Source organism: Myotis lucifugus, unplaced genomic scaffold, assembly GCF_000147115.1.
Source record: "Myotis lucifugus unplaced genomic scaffold, Myoluc2.0 scaffold_862, whole genome shotgun sequence".
NCBI classification, from domain to species: domain Eukaryota; kingdom Metazoa; phylum Chordata; class Mammalia; order Chiroptera; family Vespertilionidae; genus Myotis; species Myotis lucifugus.
The window spans coordinates 22,258-46,783 of NW_005871910.1; the positions used below are offsets into that span (position 1 = coordinate 22,258).

A 24,526-nucleotide genomic window follows, 5' to 3' on the forward strand; every position below is an offset into this window, starting at 1 on the left:
AGGCAGGAGGGGGAGCAGGAGGAGAGACAGAGTGGCTACACCCCCTTTTTCATGCGGAACTTCAGGCTCAAGTAGCTCCAGTGGACAGGGCCCTAATGGGAAGGGAACTAGCTGAGACATCCAGGTGCAAATCTCTCACAGGGACTCTCTTCCAGGGCTGAGTCTGGACCAGAGGACCCGTGTGCAGGGAGGTGAGTCCTCTCCAGGCTCCATGTCCCTCCTCTTACTTCACCCCTGGGGTTCAGGAGGGAGCACAGATGTGCTGGGATGAGGTGATAAAATGACAGGGTCTTGGGCTGAGCTGGGGGATGAGGCGGGGAAGGTCTTTGTAAAGCAGCCTCTGGTTTCCTTTTAGAGAAACTCTCCAAACCCACCATCTGGGCTGATCCAGGCCCTGTGATTCCCTGGGGGAGCAATGTGACCATCTGGTGTCGGGGGACCCTGAAGGCTCAGGAGTACCGGCTGTATGCAGATGGCAGTCCTCGGTACTTGGACAGACAGCAATCCCTGGAGCCTGGAGACAGGGCCAAGTTCCTCATTACGGGAAAGTATGCAGAGAGATATACCTGTAACTACCTCAGCCCCACTGGCTGGTCAGAACACAGTGACCCCCTGGAGCTGGTGGTGACAGGTGAGAGGACACTCAGGGGTCCCAGCCTCAGGCCCTGCCCTCAGGAAGGGGGTCTGCTCTCAGGGTGTCCCCCTCTCACAGCCCAGCCCTGGGGGACATGAGGGAGATGTGAGCCCATTTAACACGCTGCCTCCTCCCCCTCCCTAGGATTCTACCGCAAACCCAGCCTCTCAGCACTGCCCAGCCCTGTCGTGACCTCAGGAGGGTATGTGACCCTCCACTGTGGCTCAGGGCAGGGATTTGACAGGTTCATTCTGACTAAGGAAGGAGATCACAGGGACTCCTGGACCCTGGACTCACATCGACAGCCCAGTGGGTGGTCCCAGGCCCTGTTCCCTGTGGGCCCCGTGACCTCCAGTCACAGGTGGACGTTCAGATGCTATGGCAATTTTGAGAAGCATCCCCAGGAGTGGTCTGACCCTAGTGACCCCCTGCATCTACTGGTCTCAGGTGAGCGGCCCTTGATCCCATCCTCTCTGAGCACAGGCATTTCAGGGTCCCGCCCCCAGAAGACATATGAGGTTGGAGGAGAGTGAGGGGTCTGAGTGTTGGTCACCCAGCAGAGATCTGCCCTCAGAGATGCTCTCACTTTTGTTGAATCCTCCCCATGAACTGGGTTTGGGAAGTAGTTAAGTGGGCGTGGGAGTGTCTTCGGGGATCACAGAGCAGATGTAGGAGAAGCGACAGAGTGATTTGGAGACTCCAGAGTGAGCCCCAGCCTCACCCCTTTGTATCCTCATTTCCCAGACCCTCTGGAGGCCCCAGGCCCCCACCCACAGGGCCCACCTCCACAGCTGGTGAGTCCCGGGGAGCTCTGCTCAGAGGGAGCACAGCCCCCCCAGCAAGTCCTGAGATTCTATTAGGGGATCGAATGACCCAGATCCTCAAGGACGGGCTTGTGTCCCAGGAGGGCTGGCAGTCCCACGGTCTGAGGCAGGTGATGGGTGGGGTGGTCATGGCAGAGGGAGATGTGGGGGCGCAGGCTGGGGAGGGGGGAGCTGAGCTCTAGTGGGATAAGGCAACCCCCACCCCACACCTGTCATCCTCATCCCCAGGAGGCTCTAAGTCAGGACCACAGAGGGGTAGGTGAGATTCTTCGGGAGGTGGTGGGTACCTTCATTGGGACAGGGGCTGAACCATGGGAGCTTAAGGGGTTCAGGCTCTTCTGGATTTGCTGACTGGGACACACCTACCCCTGACTGGGCTTCAGTGTCTCTAAGTGAAAGGAGGGAATTCTTGTCCAGAGCTTAGATTTCCTGTCAGTTCTGGCCCTGAGCTCCTGGGAGAGGGTCCTCACAGGGAAGCCCCCAGGACGTGATGTTATGGGGCCTGTCCCCTCTGTCTCAGTGACGGTGACACTGTACAGGGAGGGTCTTGGGCTGAGCTGGGGGATGAGGGTGGGGGAAAGTCTTTGTAAAGCAGCCTCTGGTTTCCTTTTAGGGACCCTCCACAAACCCACCATCTGGGCTGAGCCAGGCCCTGTGATCCCCTGGGGGAGCAATGTGACCATCTGGTGTCGGGGGATCCTGGAGGCTCAGGAGTACCGGCTGTATGCAGACGGCAGTCCTCGGTACTTGGACAGACAGGAATCGCTGGAGCCTGGAGACAGGGCCAAGTTCCTCATTACGGGAAAGTATGCAGAGAGATATACCTGTAACTACCTCAGCCACACTGGCTGGTCAGGGCGCAGTGACCCTCTGGAGCTGGTGGTGACAGGTGAGAGGACACTCAGGGGTCCCAGCCTCAGGTTCTGCCCTCAGGAAGGGGGTCTGCTCTCAGGGTGTCTCCCTCTCACAACCCAGTCCTGGTGGACGTGAGGGAGCTGTGAGCCCATTTAACATGCTGCCCCCTCCTCCCCTAGGAGTCTACAGCAAACCCAGCCTCTCAGCCCTGCTCAGCCCTGTCGTGCCCTCAGGAGGGAACGTGACCCTCCACTGTGGCTCAAGGGAGGTGTTTGAGAGGTTCCTTCTGACTAAGGAAGGAGATCACAGGCTCTCCTGGACCCTGGACTCACAGCCAGAGCCCAGTGGGTGGTCCCAGGCCCTGTTCCCTGTGGGCCTCGTGACCCCCAGCCACAGGTGGACGTTCAGATGCTATGACTATTTTGAGAAGCATCCCCAGGAGTGGTCTCACCCTAGTGACCCCCTGCATCTACTGGTCTCAGGTGAGCGGCCCCTGATCCCAGCCTCTCTGAGCACAGGCAGCTGAGGGTCCCGCCCTCAGGAGACATCTGAGGTAGGAGGAGAGTGAGGATCTGAGTGTTGGTCAACCAGGAGAGATCTTCCCTCAGAGACGCTCTCACTTTTGCTGACTCCTACCCATGAACTGGATTGGGAAGTGGTTAAGTGGGCGGGGGGAGTATCTTCGGGGTCACCGAGCAGATGTAGGAGAAGCGACGGAGTGATTTGGAGACTCCAGAGTGAGCCCAGCCTCACCCCTTTCTATCCTCATTTCCAGGACCCTCTGGAGGCCCCAGGCCCCCACCCATAGGGCCCACCTCCATAGCTGGTGAGTCCCGGGGAGCTCTGCTCAGAGGGAGCACAGCCCACCCAGCAAGTCCTGAGAGTCTGTCAGGGGATTGAGTGACCCAGATCCTCAAGGACGGGCTTGTGTCCCAGGGTTTGAGGCAGGTGATGGGTGGGGTGGTCATGGTAGAGAGGGATGTGGGGGCACAGGCTGGTGGAGTGGGAACTGAGGTCATGTGGGGAGATGACAACCCCCACCCCTCCTGCCCCATCCTCATTTCAGGAGGCTCTGAGGATTGGACTCTCCCACCCACAGTGTCAGGCATGGAGATGGGTAAGTGAGGGGCTCTATGGGGAGGTGGTGGGTGCCTCCTTGCGGACAGGGGCTGAGCTATAAGGGGTTCAGGCCCCTCTGGATTTGCTGACTTGGACACGTCCTTCCTCTGTCTGCGCCTCAGTGTCTCCAAGTGTGAAAGGAAAGAATCGTTGTTGAGAGCTTAGATTTCCTGACAGTTCTAACCCTGACCTCCTGGGAGAGGGGCTTCCCAGGGAAGCTTTCAGGGCGTGATGTTATGGGGCCTGTCCCCTCTGTCTCAGTGACGGTGACACTGTACAGGGAGGGACAGGCAGGACAAGGGTCCGTGCGCCTAGTCCTACTCCTCAGCTCAGGCTCAGCTCAGAGGAGGGAACAGGGTGGATCAGCCCTGTTTCAGCTCCTGGCTCTGCTGCTCCTGCTGTGGGGCTGGCCGGTCCCTTCTCTCCTCTGAGTGTCGGGTTCCTGTCTGCTCATCCCTGGTCCCATCCTGCTCACAGGCTGCTGGGAGATGAGGTGACATAAGGGCCTCACAGAGCTCAGGAGGGCAGAGCCCCCAGTCCAGCCTGACCTTCCCCATGGTGCATCTGGGCCTCCCAGGTTGAGATGGAACCCAGAGAGACTCAAAGTCCACACCACACCCTGTCCCTCCTGTCCCTGTTGTGCTGGGGGCGGGTAATGAGGAAGGACCCTCAGCTCCAAATGAGACGTGGACAGGCCCCTGCAGAGGAGGAGCCCAGAGCAGGAAGCTGGTGTCCCCCTGGGGGGCAGCGTGAGAACAACACAGGGAACTCACAGTCCTGGGTTCCAGTCCCAGTCCTGCCCTGTCCAGGCTGGGTGACCTGGGGCACGTGATTAATCTCTCTGAGCCTCAGTGTGTGGGTGGTGGGGTCAGCCATCCCTGGTGTATGAGGTGAGAGGACATGAGTGACAGACCCCAGCAGGAGACTCACACACAGTAGGTGCTCATTAAATGGCATCCTTGGCTCATTCATGACGTTATGAGAGGAAGATACACTGCCAGGTCTTTCAGGTCTGATTCCTTCCCAGGAGTCGTCCCCAAACTCTCCATCTGGCCTGACCCAGGGCCCATCGTCACCAACGGGAGCCCCATGACCATCTGGTGTATGGGGGCTCTTTGTTTCAATTTGTTTTGTTTCATTATGGTTTCATAGGAATGCTCTTTTTCTGACGGACACAGATCTGCCCAAATTACCTTTTCTCTATGACTTCTTACCACATGACACACATTACAAAGGCTTCTTGGTAGCAACCCTTTGGCTATTAGCTCAACGGAATAATGTTCATCGTCCACGTGCATTTTCTGAATTGTGGGAGCTGGGATTTCGAATCATTGCATGCATTTTTTTTGATGAGGAGAGGTCTGTAATTTATGTTTACATCTTGGTATTTATATAAAAATGGGGTAACAGATGGACATAATTTCCTACAATTGGTGCTCACTCAATATTGCAAAGTAGTGGGATTTTCTCCGTTACGTAAAGTTTGAAGCATAATTGTACTTCCTTGGTTGTAAACTCTGTTGTCTTTTGAGATTAAAAAAATCACATGATTAGCATCCACCCACCTATATTTTTCATCTGGAAAATATATCGACGATTGTAGGTATTCATTATTGTATAATAAATGAGTTAATAAAAGAATCAATAGATGAACAACTTCAGGTGACAATGAAAATTATAGACCCATAAGAGGAGGGGCCTGGGTAGGGTGGGGGGAAGGAGACCCAGCCCAGACTTTCACCCCTCGTGCTCCTGAAATTCAGGAGCCCCTGACACTCACCCCTCCTCCATGGAACCTGGGTCCCCCGCTGTTGAAAATGTGGGATCTCTCAGCTGTAGGGGAATAAGCTCATGGGGTCTTGGGTCTCAGCCTGAACCACAGAAGTTCCAGCTCTTAGTTATTTCTGAATTGAGACCATTTCGTACTCATCCTCAGTTCTTGGGCACAGCTAACTCTGATCAAGGTGACTCAGAGCAGGTGCAGAGTTCAGACATCAGAGGGACACAGATGTCAAGGGGAGGTGGGAGCCCAAGTTGAACATCAAAATCCTGGACATTAGGGTCTACCCTGACCTCTGAGACTTCTTTACCCACAAATCTTATTTTTCTATCGCCAAGACTACACAGTGGAGAATCTCACCCGGATGGGCGTATCTGGCTTGATCCTGGTGGTGCTTGGGGTGCTGTTATTTCAGGCTCGAAATGACACCAGAAGGGCCTGCGATGCAACCAGGATGTGACCACAGAGGCAACAACGCATCGTTCAGAGTGGGGGAGTCTTGGAGGCCATCTGAGGATCCCAGGAGGTGCCTAAAGAAAGTCAGGACCATAGTTGGGGAAACTGTCTGTTGAGAATGTCCATGGGGAGTAGACGTGGTAGGTGAGGTCTGGGTGCAGGAGAACGTGGGTCATGTCCTCCTCCATCCACCTGAGTTGCTGTCCCTCCCTTCCTGACCTCACTGACTCTCCTCCACTGCCCTTCTGGTCTCACCCTGTGACATGAGAGTCTGTCCCACATGGCTGGTTTGGATTCACATCTATATGTCTTCATGCTGGGCCACATCCATCCCAACAAAATGAGGTATCTTCTCAACCCTGGGATTTTTTTAAACCATAAAGAACAAAGGAGGGGTACCTGGTACAATGTGGGCGAATGTCAAAATAATGCAGCTCAGTGACAGAAAGCAGACACAAAAGATCAGGTTTTGTGTGATTCCATTTAAGTGAAATGTCCAGGAGGAGGAAACCCATAGAAATAGAAGTTAGATTGGTTTGTCAGGGGCTGACCTGCAGGGCAGATGGGAGATGGACTGCTTGGTGTTGTTGTTTTTGTGTGTGTGTGTGGCTGGGGGGGGGGGGGGGGCAGTGGGGAGTTTAAAAACTTCTTAAAACTAGATAGACGTTGTCATTGAGACATTGTGTATTTACTGTATTCTTGTGATTTTCATATTTTAAAAGGCTTAATTGTATGTTATGTGACTGTTGCTTTAATAAAAATAAATGCAAGTGAAACTCGCATAGTTTCCTACAGCTGCCTTATACCTTGGAGGTTGCCCCACTTATGTCCGTGGAGTTTTATGGGAGCAGGACTCCCACCAGGTCAGAAGTGCCCTAAGTGCCTTAGTGCTTAGACCAACCCACTGATGAAATTTCCACCTTCACTCTTGACATGGGCTGAGTCTAGGATCCATGATGAGACCCACCATCCTGGCATCCTTTTGTCTGCGCTCATCTGCCATTCAACCAAAAATGCACTGCAGCTTCTGATTTACCTTGTAGGCTTGGGGGACACACACGTGACTTCCAAACAGCCCTTCCTTCCACACGTCTCTCATACACATGCTTTCATCAGGTCAGAAAATGACACCAGATTTTCATTCAGCATGACTCAGTGGTTGAGAGTTAACCAATGAGCCAAGAGGTCATGCCTCGATTCCCAGTCAGGAGCACATGCCTGGGTTGTGGGCTCCTTCCCCAATGTGTGGATTGCAGGTGGCGCCTGATCAATGATTCTCTCTCATCATTGATGTTTCCATCTCCCCCTCTCCCTTCCTCTCTGAAATCAATAAAAAATTTTTTAAAAAAGGAAAAAACGACACCAGATTGGGGCCCTTCATTTCTCAGGCACTGCCGATCCTCATAACAACCTCAGAGGTGAGGGCTCACAATTTTGCCCAACAGGCAAAGAGGTAGAGGAGAAGAGACTGGCTCAAAATAGAAGTTCAATAAATGTGTCCCCAGGTCTTAGATTACAACCTGGGATTGGCCTCCAAAGTGCTCTTCTACCCAACGCGTAAAGATGGAATAAACAGCATAAGACAAAGAGGTACTGTCTGGGGGACAAGTGGTGGTGAGGAGGCAGAAAGGACTCTGAAGGTTTGATGGAGAGGGATGGAGAGCAGGGGCTCTGCTCACAGAGATAAGGAAGCCAGAGAGAGGAAGTGATAGGGAGAAGCAGCAGCACACACCCAGGCCTGGAGGGCAGTGCTGGTTGTCTCTATGGGTGATTGACAGTTTTGTAACATCCCCCAGGCCTCCTGCTCCTCTTGGGGTCAGCAACCTTGGCACAGCCCTATTGGCTCCTGCAGCCACCCAAGGTGGAGAGAGGAGGAACCCTCCATTCTCCCCTCTCTCCCGATCTTACCCTGAACCAATCCCAGCGATCTGAATCTCTGTTCTCTTTCTGTGACCAATTTCTTCCCAAAGACAAGCTCAGATGAAGACCCAGGACAACTCCTTGGGGTGACCACATCAGCCGCCTTCTGGCCTCCTCCAGACCCTCACTGTGGGCTCAACTGTTTCATTCTCATGGCTCCAAAGTACCTGTTACTAAACATCCACTGCACAAAAGCCTGTCCATAGGTCTTCCCTGACTCCAGAAACAGCCAGGGATCTCTACCCTACAGTCTATGCTGCTGGTGATCAGGCTGAGCTACACTCTAGTCTCAGTGACGCCACTGCCTCCTCCAACCAAACTCATCCCAGTGAACCTCCTCCCCTCCCTGACACACTCAACCTGGGTTAGGACCACATTGTGCCTCCTCACGGTGCCACCTGAGCCCATCTGAACAGAGCCACCTCCACTCCATACCTCCTAGACCGAAACAACATGTACTTATTTCCAAAATGTATTCCCTACATATCAGAAATAAAGCAACAGACTTTGCAATAATCAATGTGTGAATCAAAGCAGTAGTGAATGTTTTAGATTAAATGATAATGTAACTATTACACATCAAACCTATGAAATGAAAAACCGTGTGTGCTTGTGAGTGTGTGTGTGAGCATATGTGTGAGTGTGTGTATGAATATGCATGTGTGTATGTGAATGTGTATGTGTTCATGGGCAGCTATACTCATTTGGCTGAGGGAAGCAGAGGTGAGAGCTGAGGTTGGAGCATCACATCTGGATGATCATGAACAACCTTGAATTCAGAAGGAAGAGTGTGGATTCAACCTGAAGACAGTGAGGACCATGGAAGGTTTTAAGCATAAACAGCTTCTAAAAGGGAGTGGACAGGGAAGATGAGGAGGGTGAACTGGAGAAGGGAATGAGGGTGTGAAGCTCAGAGCTCAGGAAGGTGGTGAATGTGACGGCTGCCTTGGAGGGTGTGAAGGTGACCTTCCTCCCTGCATTGTTGACTGAGGACACCAAGGGGCCCTCAGGACAGTGAGCCCAGGGGTGGGGGAGGGAGGAGCCTGGGGGCTGTGAAAGATTTATCGGTTCCCACAGGGCAGCTCAGCGCCTTTTCCTTGCCCTGGGACGCAGGTCCTACGTGTCACAGAGGTTCCACTTGACTTTTTGTCTCTGGGAGCAGTGGGATCTCTCCATGTCCTGGGGGAAAATCATCTGAGTCATTTCTGCCCCTTCAGAGCACCTTTGATGCCGAGTGTCACTCTCCTCTTCAAACTGTGGAGACTCTTCAGGACTCAGACAAGAACAACATTCATGGGAGTCCTGTTCTAAGGCAGCACCACACACAGACACATTGAATATCACTTGTGGCGCTACCACATCCTGAATGGTTGAAGGACACATGAGCAGGGCACTTCCTCCCTTGACTTCTCAGCAATACCAACACCTGCCCCACAAAGATGGTGAGAATTCTTCTCGACTGATATATGGAGGAAATGAAAGCAGCCATTCAATGCAGATGGAGATGGTGGAGGTTTGAGAAATTTCAAAGTAGAGACACCTCGTCCAAAGGAGCAGAAGGAAGACTTCAGGTCAGACCCCATGTGTGGAGGCACCTGGATGATTCAGTGGGGATGTCATGGTCTTTCCATTGCTAGGTCCTGGGCCAGTGGGTGAGTCTCTAGGACACAGTGAACATCTTACCTGCCTCACAGCATTTGCAATAAGCAATGCAGGATGGGTGACAGATCTAAACAAGAAAAATAAATCAATTACTATTTCTTTTACCAAACTATCTTATTAACTTGAGAATTTTTTTTCACGTGGACACAAGAACACGAACTTAGGGGGAAATGGACACAGTGGAATCACTAACATGAAGAACTTCTGTTCCTCATAGACCCAGAGAGACAGGGAAGAGGATAATAGCGATGGCAAAATGAGACCACGGACTGGCCCTCAGATCACCTAAGAAATATTACAGATCCATAATGTGGCAGCAGAGAGCAATAGAAAAGCAAGCAAACACCTTTATCAAGCAACTGATATTGACATGCAAAGGTGCAGTGACATTACATAAAGGTGATGAGCTGGCCTTGGCTGGTGTTTTTCAGTGGTTAGAGCATCAGCCTGACCACCGGAGGGTCACAGGTTTGCTTCCCGGTGAAGGGCATGTGCCTTGGTTGCAGGTTTACTCCTCATCTCTCATGTGGGATGCAACAAATTGTTACCTCTCTGACATCGATGTTTCTCTCTCTCTCTCTCTCTCTCTCTCTCTCTCTCTCTCTCTCTCATCTTTTTCTCTCTCTCTTTCCTTCTCTCCCTTCCATCTTCTCTAAAAATCATTGGAAATAAAATTTTTTTTTAAATAATAGGTGCTGAGCTTTATAAGTCATTGAAGAAATAAATGTGCATCAAACCACAGGGTGGTACCAATACTTACACTGAATAATGAAAATTAAAAAGGCCAGAAACATGAAGGGTTGGCAGGGATGGGAACCGACCAGGACCCTTGAACCTGGGAAAGTCTTGGAAATGCTGAGGCTACTGGGAAACTGCTCAGCAGAGTCTATTATTAATGAGTTCCCTCAAGAGCTGTGGTGGCAGGACCCATTAGGCTGTTCAGAGCGAGACTCTCAGGGGCGGATCAGGACCAGAACCTGGGTCTCGCCCTATCAGAGCAGGAGTCAGACCATCAGACACAAGAGACCCCGAGGATCAGGTGAGACCTGAGAACGTGTCTCCCCCTCGGCCCTCATCCGGGGGAGATGCAGAGCCAGGCCCAGGGCGGGGTCCTCCCTTGGCTGTGGGTCCACAGCTGTGAAAACCCAGAAGGCGGAAGCAGCTCCGGACCCACCACATCCTGTACATCTCTGTCCGTCAGGCCCAGGCCTCCTCCATCTGCAGAGCAGGAGCCCTAGAGCAGACGCCATGACGTCCATCCTCTCCGCTCTTCTCTGCCTCGGTCAGTTGTGGACATGGGGAGGGAAGGCAGGAGGGAGAGCTGGAGGAGGGACAGAGCGGCTACACCCCCTTGTTCATGGGGACTGTCAGGCTCAAGCAATTCAAGTGGACGTAGCCCTGAGGGTAAGGGAGCCAGCTAAGACGTCCGGGTGCAAATCTCTCACAGGGACTCTCTTCCAGGGCTGAGTCTGGACCAGAGGACCCGTGTGCAGGCAGGTGAGTCCTCCCCAGGCTCCATGTCCCTCCTCTTACTTCACCCCTGAGGCTCAGGACGGAGCACAGAGATGCTGGGGTGAGGTGATAAAATGAGAGTGTCTTAGGCTGAGCTGGTGATGAGGGTGGGAAGATCTTTGTAAAGCAGCCTCTGGTTTCCTTTTAGGGACCCTCCCCAAACCCAGCATCTGGGCTGATCCAGGTCCTGTGATCACGTGGGGGAGCTCCGTGACCATCTGGTGTCAGGGGACCCCAAGGGCTGAGGGGTACCATCTGTATAAAGAGGGAAGCACAGCATCCTGGAACCAACAGAAGACACTGGATCCCGGGGACAGAGCCAAGTTCTCCATCAAATCCATGACAAAGCCTGATGCAGGGAGATATCGCTGTTACTTTCTCAGTCCCAGTGGCCAGTCAGAGCGCAGTGACCCCCTGGAGCTGGTGGTGACAGGTGAGAGGACACTCAGGGGTCCCAGCCTCAAGCTCTGCCCTCAGGAAGGGGGTCTGCTCTCAGGGTGTCTCCCTCTCACAGACCTGCCCTGAAGGACATGAAGGAGGTTTGAGCCCATTTAACATGCTGCCTCCTCCTCTTCTAGGAGCCTTCAGCAAACCCAGCCTCTCAGCCCTGCCCAGCCCTGTCGTGACCTCAGGATGGAATGTGACCCTCCAGTGTGGCGCAGGGGAGGGATTTGACAGGTTCATTCTGACTGAGGAAGGAGATCACAGGCTCTCCGGGGCCCTGGACTCACAGCCACAGCCCAGTGGGCAGTCCCAGGCCCTGTTCCCTGTGGGCCCCGTGACCCCCACACAGAGGTGGAGGTTCAGATGCTACGGCTGCTACAGAAACAGACCCAATGTGTGGTCCGGCCCCAGTGATGCCCTGGAGCTCCTGGTTCCAGGTAAGTCCCATTATTGTCTCATCAAAGGATTGAGGGACTCGATACATAATTGGCATCTTCGCTGTGAGTGTAGCCCCAGGGGAGATGGTGAGGTGGCTACAGGGCACCTGGGCCAGAGACTGGGTGAGAGACAGTGAGACCTGTGGGCCAGGATAGGAGAAGGGGTTTATGGGAGGAGCAGCCCCTGTAATTCATGTCTGGTCTCCCCAGGTGAGTCTGGCAAGCCCTCCCTCCTGAGCCAGCAGGGCCCCATCGTGGCCTCTGGACAGAGCCTGACCCTGCAGTGTCACTCTGATGTGGACTATGACAGATTCGCTCTGCACAAGGAGGGGGGACAGGACCTCCCCCAGAGCCTTGTCCTGCAGCCCCAGGCTGGGCTCTCTCAGGCCCACTTCCCCCTGGACACTGTGAGCAGCTCCCATGGGGGCCGGTACAGATGCTACGGTGCATACAACCTCTCCTCTGAGTGGTCGGCCCCCAGTGACCCCCTGGACATCCTGGTGGCAGGTGAGGAGCCAGTGGGTTCAGTCAGGGACCAGACTCTGCACAGGCCCTGCTGGGGGTCTCAGGGGGTGAGGCCAGAATGACAGTGCAGAGCCCAGGGAGGGAGGGAGACAGAGAGAGGGAGGGGGTGGAAGGGCAGAGGGGAGATTCAGAGACACAGAGACAGACAGAGAGACCGGTCCTCAGAGAGAGGCCTGGTGACTTTCATGTCAGAACAAGGTGGGCAGGCAGCCCTCACCCTCCCTCCTTCCCCCTAGGACACCTGCCTGACAGACCCTTCCTATCGGTGCGGCCAGGCCCTGGAGTGGCCTCAGGAGAGAACGTGACCCTGCTGTGTCAGTCCCAAGGCTGGATGGACACTTTCCTTCTGTCCAAGGAGGGGGCAGCTGATCATCCCCTGCGTCTGAGATCAAAGCCCGGAGCTCAGCAGTACCAGGCAGAGTTCTCCATGAGCCCTGTGACCTCAGCCCACGGGGGCACCTACAGGTGCTACAGCTCACACAGCACCTCCCCCTTCCTGCTGTCACTCCCCAGTGAGCCCCTGGAGCTCCTGGTCTCAGGTGAGGGCCCCTGACCCTGTCTTCTGAGCTGTCAGATCAGTGTCCTAACCCAGAAGGATTATGGGCTGTAAGGGAGGGAGGGCTTCTCGGGATGGTCACCCCTAGGATTTCTATTCCTTAGAGGCCTCCCACCCCGTCCACTTTCTTCCCCTCACCTGGATACTGAAGCAGTGGGTTGGTCTCAAGGGTCAGAGCACAGATGTAAGAGGGTGTCTGTGTGAAATCAGTCCAGGCTCAGCCCAAGCCTCTCACCCTCTTCCTGTCCTCATTTCCAGAACCTTCTGGAGGCCCCAGCCCCCCACCCACAACGCCCACCTCCACAGCTGGTGAGTCCCGGGGAGCTCTGCTCCGAAGGAGCACAGCCCACCCAGCAAGTCCTGACAGTCTGTCAGGGGTTCGAGTGACCCAGATTCTCAAGGACTGGCTTGTGTCCCAGGGGGGCGGGGAGTCCCAGGGTCTGAGGCAGTGATGGGTGGGTCAGTCATGGCAGAGAGGGATGTTGGGGCACAGGCTGGGCGAGGAGGAGCTGAGCTCATGTGGGGAGATGACCGCCACCACCCCTCCTGCCCCATCCTCAATTCAGGAGGCTCTGAGGATCAGTCTTTCCCACCCACAGGGCCAGGCACGGAGATGGGTAAGTGAGGGGCTCTGTGGGGAGGTGGTGGGTGCCTCCTTGCAGACAGGGGCTGAGCTATAAGGGGTTCAGGCCCCTCTGGATTCGCTGACTTGGACATGCCCTTCCCCTGTCTGGGCCTCAGTATCTCCAAGTGTGAAAGGAGAGAATCCTTGTCCAGAGCTTAGATTTCCTGTCAGTTCTGGCCCTGACCTCCTGGGAGAGGGGCCTCACAGGGAAGCCCTCAGGACGTGATGTTATGGACCCTGTCCCCTCTGTCTCAGTGACGGTGACACTGTACAGGGAGGGACAGGCAGGACAAGGTTTCGGGCAGCCAGTCCTACCCCTCAGCTCATGCTCAGCACAGAGGAGGGAACAGGGTGCATCAGCCCTAGTTCAGCTCCTGGCTCTGCTGCTCCTGCTGTGGGGCTGGGCGGTCCCTTCTCTCCTCTGAGTGTCGGGTTCCTGTCTGCTCATCCCTGGTCCCATCCTGCTCACAGGCTGCTGGGAGATGAGGTGACATAAGGGCCTCACAGAGCTCAGGAAGGCAGAGCACCCAGCCCAGCCCGGCCTTCCCAAGGGGCGTCAGGGCCAGCAGGGTGGGGAAGGATGGGGGAGAGACCCACAGTCCAGCCCACACTGCCCCTCCTGTCCCTGCTGTGGTGGGGGCGGGTAATGAGGAAGGACCCTCAGCTCCAGATGAGACTTGGATAGGCCCCTGCAGAGGAGGAGCCCAGAGCAAGAGCTGCTGTCCACCTGGGAGGTTGGTGGTGGGCAGTGTGAAGACAGCACAGGGAACCCACATTCCCGGGTTCCAGTCCCAGCCCCTCCCCGTCCAGGCTGGGTGACCTGGGAAATGTGATTAACCTCTCTGAGACTCAGTGAAGTGGGTGGTGGGGTCAGAAATCCCTGGTGCATAACTGCTGTGTAGTGAGAGGAGATAAAGGAAAGGCCCCAGCATGTGCCTCACACACAGTAGGTGCTCATTAAATGTTATCATTGGCTCATTCATGATGTCCTCATGTCCTAGGTCCCATATGGGAACTGTACATCTTGATCGGGGTCTTTGTAGCCCTGTTCCTGCTGCTCTCTGTCCTTCTGTTCCTCCTTCTCCGAAACCGATGTCAGAGCAAAGACAGGACTTCACGTGAGTAGAGAATGGGGTAACCTGCTTCACAGAACGGGGGCTCAGAGCACCTGCCACAGGAAAACCAAATAGATGGAGAAGGTCAGCTGAGAAAAGGATTTCTTGAGATTTTGAAATCAGGAAATATAGAAAGAAAACAATCTCACCACAAGTACAAGGTCATCTTTCATCGTTTTGAATCTCATGAAACATATGCACACGTGTGTGTTACATTTTCCCTTTTACCTGTGGAATCACAGGGGGAGGGGTCCTATCTCCCAGGGCTGATTCTGTCCCTCTGGACCAGCCCTGAGAGGAGCTCATGTCCAACCTCCTGCAGGAACCACACACCCCAAAGGCAAGGACAGAGGCCCACAGAACAGGTAATTCCTGCCACAAATACCCGAGACCTCTACTACCCATGGCCCAGCTCTGCCCCTCACACTCCTCTCTCCTCCCACAGCACCAGCCCAGCTTTGGACGCCCAAGAAGAGGCTCTTTGTGAGAGGAAGAGACAGCTGCCCTGGGGGAGGGGAGACAGGGATTTCAGGGGATGATCGGGGAGGAGATGGGCTGGGAGGCTGGGGGTGGGGGATGAGAAGGACTGAGATCCACACTGAGTGACCTGGCTCTGCACCTCACCCTGGGTTAGTGGCCCATCTGGGAGCAGGCGGGGTCTGCAGCCCTGAGATCCTGGGGACCTGCCAGGAGACACACCCCCGTTCTGCCCCAGCAGATGCTTCTGTGAAGGACCTGCAGCCTGGGGAGAGCGTGGAGCTGGATCCTCGGGTGAGACCCCTGCTCCTGTCCAGGCCACCAAGGACCTTCTGTTGCCCAGTTTAATCCAATGGACCCTTCCCTGTCCCACCTCACCTGCTTCTCAGCAGCGTCCACACTGACCTCCCTTCTGGGCCCCCAGGTCGTCCTGCTGTGACTCACTCCTCCTGGTTTCCTTGTGACCTCGTGGCCCCCCTTACCTGGCCCCCTTTGCTGGCCCCTCATCCTCTGTCTGACCTTGTGCAGCCCCGGGTCTCAGGAGGAGGCAGGAATAAGTGACTCACCCACAGGTGACCAGGATGCCCTTCATTCATTCACCCAGCAGATGTGACAGGGCTGTTTATTGGCTTCTTTTATGGACCATTGTGCAGCCCTGAGCCACATTGTCTCCACACGCCTCGAGCTCACATGTAGATGAGGGAAACAATATGCAGACAGTGTCTAAGAGAGCAAAGTGTTATGAATAAACATAAAGCAAGAGGAGGGGATATAGTGTATGGTCGGGGGGCGGGGTAGAGAAAGAGCAGGTGTAAAGGTCCTGAGACAGAACATGCCTCTTCAGGAGGACGGGCCATGAGGCTGGAGCCCAGTGAGCAAGAGAGAGCGTGTTAGGATAAGAGTCAGAACCATAGAAGCATCCAGAGGCCCCAAGGCTCGGGAAGTCCCTGCAGATTCCACCAGGAGAAGGACCTGATCTATTTAAAGTGTAAATCATCTCTCTGGCAACATGAGGATAATTGACAGGAGGATTTCTACTGTGGAATCAAGGAGTCACTGTGCTGTCTCACTGTCTCCAGCAGAACCGGCAGGATGAAGGCCCCCAGGGAGTGACGTACACCCAGGTGAACCGCTCCAGACCAAGACTCAGGCAGCAAATGGCCACCTCTCTTTCACCTCTGTTGGGGGGATTGCTGGACACAAGGGGCAGACAAGCAGAAGAGGACAGACAGATGGACAGTCAGGTGGGTTCGGTCCTCTCCAGACCTCTAGGTTTTCCCCAACCCCCACCATGTTTCATCCCTCTCTCTCCCCCTGCTCCAGACTGCTGCACGTGATACCCCAGAGTATGTGACCTACGCCCAGTTGAACCTCCTGGCCCTCAATGAGAAGACAACTGTACCCCGTTTCTCCACATCTGATGAGCTCCCAGATGAGCACATTGTGTATGCTTCTCTGTCCATCCACTAGCCCAGGAAGGACCCAGACCTCACATTTCAGGAAGGGGACGTGCATATACCTGGAAAGGCCAGAAGGCTGCCCCATGGACACTCGGCTAGTGCCCCAGGCTGGAAGCCTGATGTGGAACACCCAAAGCTCCTGGGGCCTCTGAGAGTCTCCAGGTTTATAGTCAAAGATAACCTGTATCTCTACCTTTTGCAAATAAAGCAACTGAATTATCAATAATAAATGTGTGAACCAAAAATAAGTGAATATTTTAAACTATATTATAATGTAAGCTAGTGGCCTGGTGCATGAATTCTTGCATGGGTAGAGTCCCTCAGCCTAGGCAGCATTTGAGGACATGGGGGGTGGGCAGCTTGCTGGAGGGGGGGGGAAGGAACCGCGGGAGGTTGGCCCCAGCAGCAAGCTAACCAACGGCCAATTCCACCAGGAATCGGGCCCCCTCCTCCCTCCTCTCTGGGTCCGGGGTGCGGGTGAACAAGATTCAAGGCCATCAGGGCTCCAGCAGCAAGGTCTGGGTCAGTGCGCATCATAGCAACTGGGTGGTCATCCAGTCATTCCGGTTGTTTGGTCATAACAGTCACTTAGGCTTTTATGTAGATAGATAGCAGACCTATGAAATAAGAAAACTGAAAACTGTGAATAAATATATTGGAAAAAGGAAAAGCCTTAAATATTCAATGTCCTAAGCTATTATATCAAGAATTAAAGGCCTGTAGTGGGGGCTGGGTGGAGGGGGAAGTGGAGGGAAATAACAGACATCTGTAATATTGTCAACAATAAAAATAAACCAAAAAAAACTTAGAAAAAAAAGATTGCATTGAATCCTAGATGGCTGGATATGCAAGAGCCTCTCTAATGGGACTGGGCCCAGAGGGTCATGTCATGTCAAGGGGAGGTGGGTGCCCTGGGTGGGCAACCAGGGCCCTCAGGTGATTTTGGTCTGCCCTGCCCTCTGTGACCTGTTTACCTACAATTCTTAGTCTCCCACCCCCACGACTAAACTGTGGGGATGTGCCCCCCTCCACCCGGTTCCTGCCCCACCCCAGGCCTTTTGTGAAGGTCTGACCATTCAACCATACAGGATGTGGTTCTGCAACAATTTACATTTAATTGTGCGTGTTACTGTCCTTGAAGAAGAACAGTCCCATCCGGATGGGTGTGGTTGCCTTGCTCCTGGTGATGCTCGGGGTGCTGCTATTTCTGGCTCGAAACAGCCAGAGAAGGACCCACAATGTTGCCAGGGTGTGAACAGAGAGGGAACAATGCACAGTTCAGAGAGGGGTCACCTTGGAACCCATCTAAATGTCTCAGGATGTGGTGGAAGAGACTCAGAGGAAGACAGGAAGTATTGTGGGGTCCGGAGTGGGTGTGAGGGCCCCTGAGTTTGTAGAACTACCTGCTGATTTTTCTAGTGGAATCAACATGGTTTGGGTGCACAAAAATGTCTGTGGGCTCCCTGTACAAGCTTCTTCCTCCGTTAAATGTGTATTTTCTCTCTGTGTCTTGGTTGACTTTCTGTGATGACCTTCCTCTTCTTTCCTCACCCCTGTGACTTGAGGGTCCATCCCACATGGCAGGTGTGGGTCCTCACATCTAATACCACATGCTCTCCTTCACTGTTATTTCTGCTTAGAAAATTACATTTATTGTGGTGAACCTTGTTTAATAAATTGCACAAGTTTTGAATGTACAATTCTATAGTACAACATCTATATATTTTTTATGGGTTACCATGTTATTTACTTTTTATCACCACATGATCAGATGGGCGTTGTTGAGTCTTCTCTTCAGTTCACAGGACTTCACCTGAATTCAGTAACTAAATAACTCGGGCAGTGTGGCTCAGTGGTTGAGTGTCATCCTATGAACCAGGAGGTGATGGTTCAATTCTGGTCAGGGCACATGCCTGACTTGTGGGCTTAATTCCTAGTAGGAGGTGTGCACGAGGCAGCTGATCAATGATTCTCTCTCATCATTGATATTTCTATCTCTCTCCCTCTTCCTTCCTCTCTGAAATTAATAAAAATATATTTAAAGAAATTAACTAAGTGGGCAGAATTAGATACAAACCTAGGAAAGAGAAATTTAAAATGATGCCTCACATCCACTCTGGACCCCACAATACTTCCTGTCTTCCTCAGATGACACAGGATATTGGGGTTTAATCATTGTTTACATTTTTTTGGTCAGAAATTGCATTTTTAAAAATAAATTTTATTGATTTTTTACAGAGAGGAAGAGAGAGTGATAGAGAGCTAGAAACATCAATGGGAGAGAAACATCGATCAGCTGCCTCCTGCATACCTCCCACTGGGGATGTGCCTGCAACCAAGGTACATGCCCTTGACCAGAATCGAAACTGAGAACCTTCAGTCTGCAGGCCAACGCTCTATCCACTGAGCCAAACGGTTAGGGCAGAAACATTGCATATTTGTCATTCACTTGTAATACATGGTGCACATGATCTTCATAAACAACCTCACCAGCGCAGTCCATTTCTATATTTCCCTCTTGTCTTGATGACATACCCAATCCCCTTGCATGGTGGACAGTGCCAGTGTGATCTGTTTCCACCTCGCTTTCTCTCATCTTCCCCCTTCAGAGAGTCCCTATGTCTGTTATGGTATCTGGATGTTTTTTTCTTTGTAGAATGTTCCCCCTGTCCCTTAGGATTTCACCTCCTCAAATAGCCACCGTTCCCTCACCACAGTCTAGTCCTGGGCCCAGTTGTTCTAATATTTTTTCTCTCCTCTCCTTTGTACTTACATTAATTGCAACATGAACCTTTGAATGCTCAAAGGCTGCTAATCTGAGGTTTCCAAATGCAGGAAATGAGTCTTTGTCAATTAGGTATTTCTGGTGACTGGTATAAATACTGGTAGAAGGTGATGAGTAAATCTTTGCATATGGCCTTGCTAAAGGCAGAAATTAAATTTTTAAAAAATATTTATTAATTAATTATCTTCATTGTTGAGAGCATTACAGATGTCCCCCACTTTACTCCCAATTGCCCCCCCCCCTCCACCTAGTTCCTGCCCCACCCCAGGCCTTTTGTGGAGGTCTGACCATTCACCCATGCAGGATGTGGTTCTGCAACAACTTACATTTAATTGTGGGTGTTACTGTCCTTGAAGAAGAACAACCCCTAAGCCTAAGCCTAACCCTAACCCTGTCATAAATCATATGTACAGCATAGACTCATGTTTATATTTCCCTTTTATATAAAATTCAAGGAACATAGGATAAGCTACATATATGCATGCCCAGCAGAAGGTGGGGGGTGGAGCTGTCCACATCCCGGTGCTGAATTCGCTTCCACCCTCCCAGGATTAACATACAAAGTGAGAGATAATTAGGGGAGAGGGTGGTGGTCCATGGTCTTAAGGAAAACCTGATAGATAGGCATGCATGTTGCTGGTCAAGATTAGAGCTGTTGTGAATCAGCACAACCTCCTGAAACCAGGAGAACTGTCCTGACTTGCGGACTCTCTGACGACAACTTTGAATTTATTTTGAGGTGTCGGGTTGGTGCTGCTCATCCATCAGGAAAAGTGCTAAATGACCCGTGGAAGGTGCTATAGCAGAGTTCTTTTTAAAAAATATATTTTTATTGATTTCAGAGAGGAAGGGGCCGGGAGAGAGAGATAGAAATATCAATGATGAGAGAGAATCATTGATTGGTTGCCTCCTGCATGCCCCATACTGGGGATTAAGCCTGCATCCTGGGCATGTGCCCTTGACCAGAATCAAACCCGGGACCCTTCAGTCTGCAGGCTGATGATCTCTATAGCAGGGTTCTTGGCGATTTATTCTTCAGCTGCTAAAGCGAAGCTCAAGATGCAGTGTTATCTTTAAGGGGGAGGGTATGTTAAAGACAATAAAGAATGCCAATGCAACCCCTCCTCTGGTTGTCGATGGGAAAAAGATGAAAGCATTTATTCATAAAGATATGTGTGCCCATGGTTTATGGATGTCAACAACCTTCCTCCTTCCTCCTCCACCTTCACCGCATCACACAAGGAGGTGTGTGCACTTCCTGCATCCTGGACAGTGAGCCTTCTTGTCGTTGCCCGAGGAGCAAACATTCAGAAACACTGAGCGCAGTTTCGGCTCCTGTGAGATGTCTCTGTTGACCTGCACTTCCTGCGGCTGAGGACTTGGGGAACACGGAGCTTCTGTTGAACAGGAGGCAAGGGCTGAGCAAAGCGGAGAAGGTCCAGGATGTGGTGGGCAGTGTCTCCACACCACATGGGTACTGTTCACAAGGTGCCCGCCTCACAGGAAGAGGACCAGCCCTTTCACCCTAAAAATAGCAGGTGCGGAGGTTTTGACATGAACCACGTCACTGACCACACCTCACGTCTTAAAGTACCACATTTATTTTTCCTAAGCTCTACAGTCACATAAGGACTTCCACATAATTTGCTGCCATTGGAAAGTCATGTCAGTTATTCCATTTATAGCTTTCAACAGCCCCTGGCCAAGCTAATGTAGAAAAATAGTGAATAATCTGAAGCAATCTTCAGGAGAAATATGACATCTCTTTTATAGCAGCTAGTATCTATTAGGCCTCGTGCCAGTTGCATATTCTTCACTCTCCTCCCAAACAAAATGCAGAGAGGACAGTTGGATTCTGCATTTCTAGAGGAAAAGATAACCTACAAGGTCTGCTTTTTGTTATTTTAGTTGAAATCATTTATTGTTTATGAGTCAAAATCAGTGTCTTATATTTATACTAGAGGCCCAGTGCACAAAATTTGTGCATGGGGGGGGGGGGTCCCACAGCCTTGCCTGCACCTTCTCCAATCCAGGACCTCTCGGGGGATGTCCAACTGCCGGTTTAGGCCCAATCCAGCAGTCAGACATCCCTCTCACAATCTGGGGCTGCTGGCTCCTAACCACTTGCCTGCCTGCTGGTCTGATCACCCCCTAACTTCCCTCTCCTGCTGAGCTGATTGGCCCCTAACTGCCCTCCCCTGCCAGCCTTTGTTGAATCCAAGTGATATCATTATTGGGGAAATGGCACAGTTGACATCCGATGAAGACGGGAAGGGATGTGAGGTCCAGAGAGGGGCATAGGCATCATTTTGGATCTCTCTTTTCTAGGTTTGTATCTGATTTTGCCAATTTGTTTAGTTACTGAATCCAGGCAAAGTCCTCTGAACCGAAGAAAGGACTCAATAATGTTCATCTGGTCACGCGGAGATAAAAAGTAAATAACATGGTATCACGTAAAAATAGACAGATATTGTACAATAGAATTGTACACTTGAAACTTGTACAATTGCTTAAACAACGTCACCCCAGTAAGTGTAATTTTTTTTAAAAAAGTGGAGGAGAGGATGAGGTGTTAGATGTGGGGACCCACACCTGCCACGTGGGATGTTCCTTCAAATCACAGGGGTGAGGAAAGAAGTGGGGGGTCGTTACCGAAAGTCAACTAAGACATGGAGAGGAAACTGGAATCTCACATTTAATAGCGGAAAAAGCTGGTCCAGGGAGCACTTGGACATTTCCTGCACCAAACCATGTTCATTCCATTAGAAAAATCAGCAGGCAGTTCTCCCAAGGCATAGTCCCGACTTGCCTTCAGCGCCTCCTGGGGTCCTCAGATGGGCTCCAAGGCTCCCCCACTCTGAACGGTGCATTGTTCCCTCTGGGTTCACCTCCTGGCTGCATCCTGGGTCCGTCTCTGGCTGTTTCAAGCCTGAAAGAGCAGCACCCCGAGCGCCACCAGGACCAAGCCAGCCACGCCCAACTGGATGAGATTCCCCACAGTGTAGTCTTGGGGGTGGGAGGCTGGGAATTTGAAAAACAGGTCACAGAGGCCAGGACCCTGAATATCCACCCAGAGCACCCACCTCCCCTTGACAGGACATGACCCTCTAAGCCCAGCCCCATAACTAAGGGTTTCTCCTACTCACCGATCTTGGGGGCTGAGTTGTTTGGTGATGGGCGGAGGGTGTCATCCGCTCCTGAGAATCATGACATGAGGGTGTGAGTGAGGACCTGGGGAGACAGGAGCCTTCTTCCTGGGCCCTGTGCTGTCAGATGCCCCACTTCTCAGGTCATAACTTTTGCACTGTCCCTCACCCCCCAGCCCCACAGCAGGAGCAGCAGAGGTGGGAGTTGAACCAGGGCTGATCCACCCTGTTCCCTCCTCTGAGCTGAGGGACAGGACCTGGGTGCCCGGACCCTTGTCCTGCCTGTCCCTCCCTGTACAGTGTCACCGTCACTGAGACAGAGGGGACAGGCCCCATAACATCACGTCCTGGGGGCTTCCCTGTGGTGCCCCCTCTCCCAGGAGGTCAGGACCAGAACTGACAAGAAATCTAAACTCTGGACAGTGATCGCTCCTTTACACTTGGAGACACACAGGGAAAAGATGTGTCCAAATCAGAGGTAACTGAGTCCTCTGCATGACTCAGCCCCCGCCCCCCATGGACACACCCACCACCTCCCCACTCAGACCCTCACTTACCTCTCTGCAGGCCTGACACTGTGGTTGTGGGTGTCCAATTCTCAGTGGGTCCTGGGGATCAGGATGGAAAGTGAAGTGTGGGTGCTGCCATCTCCCCATGTGACCTTGGCTGCTCCTCACCTAGCCTGGGCCCCAACATCTCCCTCTGCCACAACCATCCCTCCTGTCACCTACCAGCAAACCTTTGAATCCCTGTGGTCCCACAGAATCCTCATCTGACACCCAGCAGCCCTAAGACACAAGCCTTAAATATTTGAGGGGAGATTAAACCCCCTGAGAGACTCAGAACTTCCCGGGTCTTCTGTGTTCCCTCTGAGCAGAGTTCAAGGTGACTCATCAAGCCTGGTAGGCGGGGTCTGGGGCCCCCAGTGGGTTTTAGGGTGGGGAGTTTAAACACTTCTTGGAACTAGATAGTCGTTGTCATTGAGACATTGTGTGTTTACTGTATTCTTGTGATTTTCATATTTCAAAAGGCTCAATTGTATGTTATGTGACTGTTGCTTTAATAAAAATAAATGCAAGTGCAACTCGCATGGTTCCCTACAGCTCCCTTATACCTTGGAGGTTGCCCCAATGGTGTCCAAGGAGTTTTATGGAAGCGGGACTCCCACTGGGTCAGAGGTGCCCTAAGTGCTTTAGTGCTTACAGACCAACCCACTGATGAAATTTCCACCTTCACTCCTGACTTGGGCTGAGTCTAGGATCCCGGCTGAGGCCCACCATCCCTGCATCCTTTAGTCTGCACTCATCCGCCATTCAACCAAGGATGCGCTACAGCTTCGGATTCAACTTGTAGGCTTGGGGGACACACATGTGACTTCCAAACAGCCCTTCCCAGCAAACGTCTCTCACACACATGCCTTCATCAGGTCAGAAAATGACACCAGATTTCCGGCCAACATGGCTCAGTGGTTGAGCATTGACATATGAGCCAAATGGCCATGCTTCGATTCCTGGTCAAGGGCACATGCTTGGGTTGTGGGCTCCATCCCCAATGTGTGGATTGCAGGAGGCACCCGATCAATGATTCTCTCTCATCATTGATGTTTCTATCTTCCCCTCTCCCTTTCTCTCTGAAATCAATAAAAAAAATTAAAAAAAAAAGAAAATGACACCAGATTGGGCTCCTTCATGTCTCAGACACTGCTGATCCTCATAACAACCTCAGAGGTGAGGTTTCACAATTTTGCCCAACAGGTGAAGAGGGAGAGGAGAAGAGACTGGCTCAAAATAGAAGTTCAATAAACCTGTCCCCAGGTCTTAGATTACAACCTGGGATTGGCCTCCAAAGTGCTCTTCTACCCAAAGCATAGAGATGGAATAAACACCATTAGACAAAGAGGTACTGTCTGGGGGACGAGGTGGTGAGGAGGCAGGAAGGATTCTGAAGGTTTGATGGAGAGGGATGGAGAGCAGGAGATCTGCTCACAGAGACAAGAATGTCAGAGAGAGGAAGTGATAGGGAGAAGCAGCAGCACACACCCAGGCCTTGAGGCCAGTGCTGGTTGCCTCTGTGGGTGATTGACAGTTTTGTAACATCCTCCAGGCCTCCTGCTCCTCTTGGGGTCAGCAAACTTGGATACAGCCCCATTGGCTCCTGCAGGCAAGCATCAGCCTGACCACCGAAGGTCACAGGT

General features: G+C 52.3%; 4 protein-coding genes across 4 annotated transcripts in view; all 4 read left to right on the top strand.

The window, feature by feature from the left end:
• Positions 1 to 1,167, top strand: part of LOC111824060 (leukocyte immunoglobulin-like receptor subfamily A member 5) — a 12,860-nt gene extending 11,693 nt beyond the window's left edge. The window contains exons 2-3 of the mRNA XM_023747403.1: positions 356 to 631; positions 779 to 1,167. Coding sequence (XP_023603171.1) covers positions 356 to 631; positions 779 to 1,167 — 665 coding nt within the window. The remainder of the gene's footprint in view (positions 1 to 355; positions 632 to 778) is intronic.
• A 335-nt stretch (positions 1,168 to 1,502) lies between these two features.
• On the top strand, positions 1,503 to 2,839 carry LOC102438177 (leukocyte immunoglobulin-like receptor subfamily A member 6). The gene is made up of 3 exons (XM_023747404.1): positions 1,503 to 1,557; positions 2,072 to 2,347; positions 2,493 to 2,839. Exons 1-3 carry the CDS (start codon positions 1,503 to 1,505, stop codon positions 2,837 to 2,839), a joined length of 678 nt encoding a protein of 225 aa, XP_023603172.1.
• A 7,659-nt stretch (positions 2,840 to 10,498) lies between these two features.
• On the top strand, positions 10,499 to 17,656 carry LOC102438489 (leukocyte immunoglobulin-like receptor subfamily A member 6). The gene is made up of 11 exons (XM_023747405.1): positions 10,499 to 10,532; positions 10,712 to 10,747; positions 10,911 to 11,195; positions 11,341 to 11,643; positions 11,854 to 12,150; positions 12,405 to 12,707; positions 12,983 to 13,033; positions 14,351 to 14,467; positions 15,117 to 15,235; positions 16,265 to 16,339; positions 17,543 to 17,656. The coding sequence occupies exons 1-11, from the start codon at positions 10,499 to 10,501 to the stop codon at positions 17,654 to 17,656; spliced, it is 1,734 nt and encodes a 577-aa protein (XP_023603173.1).
• A 3,771-nt stretch (positions 17,657 to 21,427) lies between these two features.
• Positions 21,428 to 24,526, top strand: part of LOC111824061 (leukocyte immunoglobulin-like receptor subfamily A member 6) — a 17,203-nt gene continuing 14,104 nt past the window's right edge. The window contains exon 1 of the mRNA XM_023747406.1: positions 21,428 to 21,464. Within this exon, the coding sequence (XP_023603174.1) occupies positions 21,428 to 21,464 (37 nt within the window). The remainder of the gene's footprint in view (positions 21,465 to 24,526) is intronic.